Source organism: Centruroides vittatus, unplaced genomic scaffold (genome assembly GCF_030686945.1).
Source record: "Centruroides vittatus isolate TY-2023 unplaced genomic scaffold, ASM3068694v2 contig_875, whole genome shotgun sequence".
Lineage (NCBI taxonomy): Eukaryota > Metazoa > Arthropoda > Arachnida > Scorpiones > Buthidae > Centruroides > Centruroides vittatus.
The window spans coordinates 2596793-2607253 of record NW_027122567.1 but is presented as its reverse complement, the minus strand read 5'-3'; the positions used below and the strand labels follow the sequence as shown (position 1 = coordinate 2607253).

Below are 10461 nucleotides of genomic sequence, written 5' to 3'. Positions count from 1 at the left end.
GAAGTTTTAATTATGACGGCCGAGTAGCCTATATAGAAAGATCGTTCATCAAAAGTTTTACTCCGGATCATTGAAAATGAATAAACGGTGATTCCTTTTTTAAGACTTTAGCTTCAGTTTTATTTTTAAAAAAATATGTAATATCTAACTGTTATAATCTTTGTTATTGGAGATATTGTTGATCGGAAGCATTGATCCATGATACTGATATCGACATTTAAATAGCCTTACTCTGTATGAAAACAATTATTCATTCAATAATAACTTCTTCTTTAAACTTATCAGTACTTTGTGGCATGAACGTTTTTATATGCGAATGTCTATTTCTCATTCATTTATAAATAAATGTAACAGTAATATTTCAAAACAAAAACAGAATATTGCACAATAGATCATGGATTTAAATAATGCAGATATAATATCTTTTCTATTCTATTGAATTGATAGAACTGATTACTATTCACTGATATAATTGTTTTAAATCACAAATTACACCACTACTAGTTGCATATTCTGCACAAAATAATGGATATCTTTAGTATTCCTGTATATGTTTTGTTTCCTTTGGGCCTTTTCTTGGCTTTTTATCTGTAAGTACATTATTGTGGTCTTGACTTTATTTACTTTTTTACATATATATATATAATTCACATAAGTATTAACTAATAAACATAAATTGTTAGAAATAATGTTTTATTTTATTTGTTAAAAATACTATTTAACATATACGTTGTGCATATTCTATTCACAATATTTAAGCTAATAGTTTTTAATTTTTTAAATACGTTACAGTATATTAAATTATAAAATGATTTTAAAAATTTAGCAATAACATTCTTTTACATATGAATTAATTTCATCACTAATACACCAAACTAGTATTTTGTTATATTGATACTATAATTGTAACAACAAAAATTGCTTGTGTAGATATATGACAAGAAACTTCGGTTATTGGAAAAATCGAGGAATTCCTGAAGTGCCTCCAGGATTTTTGGTTGGATCAGTAGGTTGGAATATAAAATGTGTAAGATTATTTTTTATTATTCTACAATGTAAAGATATTTCAAGTTACTAAACATAAGTATAAACTGAAAATTCCTTATCTATCATTATTAAAATTACTTTCAGAATCAAGCCAAGCAAGAACAAGAATGGTATAACAAATATGGGAAAATATTTGGGTAATAAATTTATTTATTTGCAATTAATTTTTTTTCAAAATATTTCTTTTTTATCTTTATAAAAATAACAGATGTACGTGACTTAAAAAATATTACTTAAAATCAGATTAAACTATTTAAACAGTTAATTTTTATAATTAATACTTTTTATTTTTATAATAATTTTTATCCATCTGTTATAAGAGTAAACTGTTTGATACTTTAAAAAATAAAAAAAAAATTATATGGAATGAGGCAAATGAGACAGAAGAAAGAAACGAGTTAGGCATTATTTTACGTATAATTGTTACTTGAATGTGACGTTAAAATGTTACATAACAATCGATAGTTCACAACGAAGAGTTTAAAAAATAATTCTTAGGTCATTAAGGGAAAGGGAAAAATCAAGTTAATCTTACATAAAATATAACACTTCTGAGGTTTAAATATTTTGATTATAAGTGAGTAAAAATTTTATTTTTATTAAAAATGTCATAATCTATATTTGCTAATAAAACTCACATTTCTAAGTACTAATACCTTAGCTTTATTATCTTAACTGTGTTATCAAAATCGTAAATATTGAATTATCGTGCTAAATTAGAATTATAAAATTTATTTCTTTAAACATGTAATTACCTTTTTTATGTTAATAAGAAAAATAGAAATAAGCACGTTCTTACATAATTTAGTGGTAAAGAAACCATCAATATAATTATTTACACGAAGGAGGGAATGGATTCAAAAACTATAGAAATTCTACCTCGATAATATTTGAATATCCCTAAGGAAGATACACTTGCAAAACTATGGGCTATATGATGATGCCATTTCAATAAATCTTAAGTATGATAAAAAAAGTTACTTTTAAAATCGGTTTTCTAATTAAAACTACCAGAAATATTCTTGCATTATTTCACTCGAATTGTTATTTATTGGCAGAAAACTTATTATTTTAAAAAAAATCAATACAAACCGCTTTACTAGAACTATTTTTAAATTTGTATAAATAAGTATGAGCAAGAGTATATTTTGCATCATAAAACAAACCAAATTATTATCGAAACGATAAATGGTATTATGATTATCATTTATGAATAAGGTAATAAAAATTAAACTATTTTTATTGTCTGCTTAAATACTTATCTGATTTTTATATGTCCACTTTATAATAATACAAACGTGATGTTTTTAAACTTTACAAAACATATTTAAAATTGTTTCGGAATTCTGAATTGAGAAGCGATAAATATTCTATGAGAATTACTGCTTAAGCTGCGCTGCATAAAATTTGATGTTTAATAACTTCAACTGAAAATTAAATATAACAATAATTTATACTAACATTAAAAATTTCCTAACTAAATTAAATGGTATTAAATAAATTAATGTCAGTTGTTTTTAAATACAGATACCGAATATATTCAGTTATTGTAAAATTAATATAAATGTTGGCATTATTTAATTTAATTGTATGTTGTTTTTAATATATAAATTATGTTTATACTTTTTTATTTTATTAGTATTTACGAAGGATCGAATCCTACGTTAATGATAGCGGATCCAGAATTGATAAAAACTGTTTTTGTGAAGGATTTTCATTATTTTTCGGATCAGAGGGTAAATATTAAAATAATAAAACATTAATAAATATTTGTTTTAATAAACATTGTGTGATAATAAAATAATCAATAAAATAAAATAAAAATATAGAGTTTTCGTTTCGGAAATCCAATTATGGATAAGGGATTATTCGCTCAAACTGGAGAAAGATGGAAACAATTGAGAAGTATGATGTCACCCACTTTCACTTCTGGAAAATTGAGACTGGTACGAATTATTCAGTCGTGTTTTTTGCTTCAAAGTTACATATCAAAATATAAATTAGAGCAAAATTTAACAGCATGAAATAAATTTTATATTATGGATTTTTTCCTAACTCTTTGTAGATGGACAAATCATTGGATGAATGTTGCCAAACATTTATTAACAATATCATAGAAGAATCCAAAGATGGAAAGGAAGTAGATATTAATAAGCAAGTATATTGTTCATTTTAGTATTATTTTAAATTAAATGATACCTTTGTACAGTACATACCTAAAGATGTCTTTTTGATAGACGGCTGGATGGTGAGCAGTTAAAGTGTCAAAAAACTTTCTTCTTCTCACAGGGGAAAAATTATTTTTTAAATCTTTGGTCAAACTGCCGGCTGAGTTACCCGCTGATTTTGGTTAATTAAAATTGATTCTATAAATTAACGAAGAAAAACGATGGCTGACAACTCTGATTCGAATATAGACAAGCTTTATTATTTCCGACTATTTAAACGAAGTTATCCTAATATTGGCAGAATATCTTCTGCCAATATTAGGATAACTTCCTTCTAAAAAGATCAAATATTACAATGTTATATAGCGATTGTAAATTTCAAGATTTGATTTCGATTTTAAAATACTTACTTGTCTACATTACGTTTCGAGTGTTCAATGAAATTTAATGTATATAAAGTAATAATATATCATTTTTATTATACAGTACAGTAATTATATTAAAATATTGTAGATAGTATCTTACCAAATCTACTCTTCAATCCATCCCAAGCTTTTTCTTATTCATTTTTTCCCTTCCATCCTGTTTATCGTTGCTTTTAGTAAGCTGAGCAGTAAGAATTTTTAGCAAATGGCTGACAGCTGTCCACCGAGTGAAAGTACATTATTCTGAAGTTTAATTTTTTTTTGTCTTTGCTTTTTCCCATGATACGGGGTTAGCATTCTCATATTTAATCTGTCTTCTTCACTTCTCTCTATCCAATGAGTCTTTTTTTCTCCTGGGCCCACGTGTCAGCGCTGTAGTACATCATTGCCGGTTTTACCATGGTATTTTTTTATTTCGAAGTTTAATGACAAGGTTAAATTAACTTCACAGATGGGGATTTTGTACTTTAAATGGTAATTCGTGCATGTATATTGTTATTGTATACATATTACTTATCACACTTATGATGAATTATTAAATTCCTACTATTAGTTCACACTCTTCCTATATATATCTCGTTCAAATTTTCAATCGTTAATAAAATACTTTTTATTCATCCACTCAAGTTCAAATACATTTTTTAAAACTTGTAGTGAATGTCACTTGATGTTAATACAGTTTTTTCAAATGTTAATTCATTAATTAAATTTACTTATTGGTTAATATTACCTGTGGTATCGAAGATGGCGACGGGGAATTTTTTCCCTAGATACTAGACGGCGACGGAGAAATTTTTTTTTTCCCTACGTTCGAGATGGCCGCGTTTCCGGTAATCTCGAATCAGATTATCGAGTGATAATCTGGAAGCAGATTAACAATGGATAATCTCGAAGTAGAATACCGAGTGATCTGAACGTTAGGGGGCGTACCCGTACTATCTGTCGCATTATGCAAATTAATAAATTTCCCCTTCGCCGTCTAGTATCTAGGGAAAAAATTTCCTTGTCGCCATCTTCGATACCACAGGTAACATTAACCTAATTATTAATACTTTAAATAGAGTTTTAGCAGTTTGTAATAAAAATTGAAATCAACAGGCAGTATCTCAATCGGTAAAATGCAAGGATTTCAGTATCTTTCACGTGAAGGTGAAGAATGCGAGTTCAATTCTTGCGAAAATCAATAAATTTTTGAAAATTTTTGCTTTAAGTAGACGTTTTATCCAAATGATTTTCGAGAGTGAGTTAGCAGTTGTGGCTTAGTGGTTAGAATGAAGGATTTTTCTCAAAAAATAAAATTGAAGAAATTTTATGCTTTGGGTTCAATTCCGATTTCTCTTTCTGTTTTGCTACTTAATATTGTGATTCTGTCATGTGTTTAAACATATTTATATTAATTGTAATTATTTAATAAAAAGTAACTAAAATAAAATTTTTCTTTGTTGACCTAAGTAGGAATTGACTTTAAAAAATTTTTTTTATATTACTTGTTTTATAATGCATCATAAGTATGATGGTTTGTACCATCGTACATGCTGTATACTGAATACAGGTTTTACATTACATAAACAGACAAATCAAATGTTTATACTTACTCCGTGATGTTCATTATGTTTCGTTTATTATTTAAGTACTATTTTGATAAAACTCTAATTCTATAAAATAACAAATCGTATAGGATTGTAATATTTGTTCTTCACTTCTTTTCAGATTTTCAAGTGCTTTTACAATAGATGTTATCGCCAGGACTGCTTTTGGAATTAAACTTGATTCAAGAAAAGATCCAAATAATCCTTTTGTAAAGGCTGCAAGCAAAAGTGTCGGTCCAATTCCTTGGAGATTTGTACTTGGAAGTATGTTAAAACAATCAAGAATTCTAAACCTTTAAGATTTTTATACATTTTTATATATATTACATATATATTGTACATATATATTTTAATTCTTCATCGGTAATCTATAAATATTTAAATTTGTATTCATTTACAACATATAAATATTATCATCTGAAATTTGCTCGTTTCATTACAGAATCAGAATGTAATTATTTTGGTAAATACGCATGGATACACGATGTCCCAAAATTTATTATGAGATCATGTCATTTTTTCTTATTTCAATATTTTCAAATTTAAAAATGTTTTCTTATATCTTCTCTAATCCCACACTACAATTTTCTTTCAATATATAATAATAAAGTGGTGTACATTTAACTTCAGATTCGTGGGTGATATTTTTAATGTCTGCAGTGTACAGTAAATTTTGGGACATCCTGTAATAACATTCTTCACATCGTTAAATAATTCGTAAATTTTCTATAAATTTTTGAACTACTAATATGGATCAGTTTCGAAAGTTATACTGATATACGTTATTATTTTTTGCAGCGCTTTTTCCTTCTGTGGCCAGACTCATTCGCTTGGCTGTATTTGACCCCCAATCTCTCGATTTTTTTAAACTTGTTATCAATGACGCTATAGGCAAAAGAAAATTGTTAAAAAAGGTAATTTAAGTAAATTATCAGTAAAAAGAATAATTATGAGATAATTCATATATTTCGACAGGAAGATATCCCTAGAGATTTTCTTCAGTTGTTATTAGAAGCAATAGAGAATCAAGATAACAAAACTGAAAGTAAGCATTACGATTTTTTTTCAATTATTTAAAGTCATCTTATTAATATTAAGATACGATCAAGAAGGAAGAACAATCTGGGATATAAAAGATACCATATAAATATGATCAATTAGGTTTGGACAAAGAGTGGGTAGGTGTCACCAACAGGAACCTCAGCAAGCGGCTTGAAAAGCGTATAAATGATGTAAACAAATGGCATTATTCTACAGCACTATCCAGATTAGCACAAACAGATGGTTCGGTAGTTGAATGGAATGAGGCTAAGATTGTTAAAGTCATTGCTAATGACGGGGCGCTCACTGTCTTTAGCAATGACTTTAGAAAAGTTTGAAATACAGTCAAACCTGTTTTTATGCGGGGGATAGGGACCGCATTAAAAAAAACGCATAAAAAAATCGCACGAAACTTCACGAGGGGCTATAAAAAATAGTTTTCGCAACACAATTGAAAAAATATTTTTTTATGCGGTCAATAGGGACCGCATAAAAAAAGTCTCACATAGAAAATAACTCAAAACCGTACGAAATAGAATTTATTGACAACAGATGTCAGCACTTGACTGCATCGTCTGGTCTATCGTCTGTTTTACATATTTTCGTCCAGGTGGTGTTTTGTTGACTTAAAAAACATTTTTCGCATATTCATGCAATAATATTACTATAATAAGTGCATTTATGCTATAATAAGTTTATTTAGCTATAATAAGTCAACGTGAGACATGACGAATCGCACGAGACTAGTTGCCAACTGTACCGCACAAAAAAAACCGCACAAATTAAAAATTCGCATTAAAAAAATCGCACAAATAAAAATCGCACATAAAAAGAGCGCATAAAAACAGGTTTGACTGTATATAGATCTAGCCTTACTGGCAAATGTATGAATTACAAAGATGCCACAGTAATACCATCGGCTTGGAAATACGTGATGAAAAATAGCGCAGTAAAATCTAATACTTATCGCGCACTCTGTCGACATAATTCTGTATATTGTAACCACCATAAAAACTTTCCAGAGAATTGAAAATACTTGACGATGACTTGTTGATCAGGTTGAAAACCTTTGTTAAAGCAATAAATGTTGTTAATCAGAGATATAAGGTGTGTGTGACATAGTATTTAAGGAATCTGAGTGTATATTGAAGTGTTATTAATTCTATGGCTGATCGCATTAGGAACGTTTAAAAGAACAAGGGAGGCTACACTGATTATTGAAGTGTACTTTTTCCACAAATATGATAAAGATTTTTGTCTGCATCAAAATCTTCCCAATGCATATGTTCTTTGCATGTTACTGTTATTAAAAAAATAATAACTTTTTTTTTTTTTTTTTAACTCTTTCCGCCCTGTGGGCACTAAGAGGGCCTCTTTTAGTGGGCCCATTATGGGTTCGGCCAGGCCCACAATGGGGCGACCGGGTGGTGAGGGACGGGGCCCGACATATCCGAACGGACCACCCCCCGAAAAATTCCTGGGGATTATTCGACCCGTTCGGATTCGATCCCGGGTCCCCCAGAGCGGTAGGCTGCCACCTTTACCGCTCGGCCATCCGGCCAAAATAATAACGTTGTTCAAATAATTATGTTATAATTATATACGTAAACATATAAATAAGCAAATAAATATAAAGTTTTTCGTACTAAATGCACTTTGTAACAATTTCCAGAAATTCAAAATAGTCTTTTTATTTATGAATTTATTTATAAATTTAAAATTTACGAAAGACATGGTTTATAGAAATAAACCAACGATCTCCCGAGGTATCGCAACAACGAAAGGAATGTATAACATATATAGTAACATATAGAGAGGTTCATGTCGACATCACGAGTGACGTCATGAGCATGCGCAATTGTCCAGCGCCATCTTTGTGACTGTTTGTGACTTGTTTACGTTTTGTGTGTGTTCACGTGCGTTTTAACTGGAGTTCTTGTGTTGTTTTTTTTCGTCGCGAATATCACTATGGTGATTTGTTGTGTAATTGGGTGTAATGCTAGTTCACTCAAGAACAAAGGAACATCATTTTTTAAAATTCCCGGCATTATTTGTCATCAAGGATCTCAAACTGAGGAGCTTTCACGACGAAGGCAAACTGCATGGCTCTCGAGAATTAACCGGAAAAATTTCGTTACGAATAAAGTGAATATCAATACAAGAGTTTGTCAGAAACATTTCATTTCAATATTTACGTTAATAAACACTAAGTTATATTTTAAAACCTAAAAGAGTTTACTGATTTGCTTATATTAATTTAGTTAGGTATAGTGCATTTATAAACGAATAACTAACGTAATTTCAGGCTTTAGCTAGTGCAAACTTATAAACATTACACGTTAAAACGAAAAGCAAGTAGACTTATTATATGCTAGTTTCAACTAGAAAATAAAGGTACTGAACAATTTGAATTAAAAAATTTCCACGGCTGTTTTTAATTAGACTTTTACTTTCAGACAAAAATTCTTACTTAAGAAATACGTAAAAACACGAGTTTAAACAAACAAAAGAAAACATATCTTTCCAAGCAATATTACTTCGCTGTTATTCATTACTTTTACTTTTATATCAGGAGAAACCCAGCCACTTGTTAAATAGTTATGGGCCTCTAAAGATTTATAAGCTTTCATTTGTGACAGGGTGTAGAAATTTGTTGTGAAAACCAAATAGTTTATAATGTCACCAAATTCTACTTTCGGCCACAACTCTTGATATACGACGAAGTCTGATAAACTGGCTTCGTATGGATCGCCTTGACATAACGAAATTTTCTCTTCGTACAGAGCTGCATCTCGTCCTGTTAGACTGCTAGAATAGCTTGCAAGAAAAGAATCTTTTTTAACTTAATCCATGATAATAGAACTGCAGTATTTTTGTACGTTTAAACTAAAAAAAGACGTCGAATAACAGACTACGTGCAAGCTAAGCGAGCGAAAACTACCACAAAAATGGCGAATGGGCGGAGCAAACGTGTGTTTTATCACGTGACATGCGACCTTGAAACCTCTATATATGCTTTGGAAATCCCAGAGTGCGAGACTGACATTTTAATCGCCTGGCCATCCGGCTTTCTACTGGAATGGAATATAGGTCACAATTTTTTACGCATAATTAAAACTTTTCTTTATACAGAATTTGATTTGGATGATGTGGTGAGCCAATGCGTTGTGTTTTTCATTGCCGGATACTTTGGTCCAACATTCACTATTTCGTATTCTGCTCATGAATTAGCAGTCAGTCCAGATATACAAGAAAAACTTATTGACGAAGTTGATGAAACTATTAAAAAGTCGGTAGGTTCATTGATTTTATTTAACACTTTACAAGACTTTACAGATCAGTAAAAAAACTGAAGGAAATCAAAATATATGTAATTAATAATCGACGAACTTGTCAAGAGTTTTACGATGCGTATATAACTGTATATATGTTAGCTAAAATAATGTCAACGACTTAGATACTTTATTTCAAATTAAGTACATGTCTCACATCCTTAAGTTTTTTATGGAATTTTTTGAAAGATTTGATGTTTTTGCTCCTTATCTATTATTTTACAGAAACTGCAAACGTATATCACACAATCTATTATCCAGATTGACATAAATATACTGGACAGAGTGTGACACAAATTTGATTACTGCATTGATTTGTGCAGTAATCTGCATTCGAATTCTATATTGAAAGATTGTAAATTACTGTTTAAGATTTTGATATTTATGCTTTCATTTGATAACATTTTTGTCAATTAACTATGTAGTTAATTTGAAATAAGTGAATATTGTTTAACTAACACTTCGAAATTGCTTATTTTCTCTTATTATTTTCTGTAAATTAAAATTTTTAAGGGAGAATTAAATTACGATACGGTTTCTGAAATGAAGTATTTAGAAGCATTCGTTCAAGAAATACTTCGAAAACACGCTACAGCAGTAAGGTAATTTTCATACATTTCATATTTTAATATAACGTTATGATTTTTTCGGTAATTGATTAATATATTATATATGATTAACTAACAAGCAATTTGTAATCTTATTATTTTTCTCTTGCTTTTATATATTTAAGAAGATACAGGGTGTCACAAAATTAAACATGCCCTTTTACAGCTGGCTAGAGCAAAAATTATTCATTTGAATATCATGAAAATTTGGGAACGCATTGATGAGATGACGTGAACATTTTCTCTAACAA

General features: G+C 29.3%; 1 protein-coding gene across 1 annotated transcript in view; it reads left to right on the top strand.

Annotated features, from left to right (window-relative positions):
• The first annotated feature begins 481 nt into the window (after positions 1–481).
• Positions 482–10461, top strand: part of LOC136983078 (uncharacterized) — a 139947-nt gene continuing 129967 nt past the window's right edge. The window contains exons 1-4 of the mRNA XM_067279711.1: positions 482–590; positions 931–1027; positions 1132–1184; positions 2687–2783. Of these exons, the coding sequence (XP_067135812.1) occupies positions 526–590; positions 931–1027; positions 1132–1184; positions 2687–2783 (312 nt within the window). The 5' untranslated portion in view covers positions 482–525. The remainder of the gene's footprint in view (positions 591–930; positions 1028–1131; positions 1185–2686; positions 2784–10461) is intronic.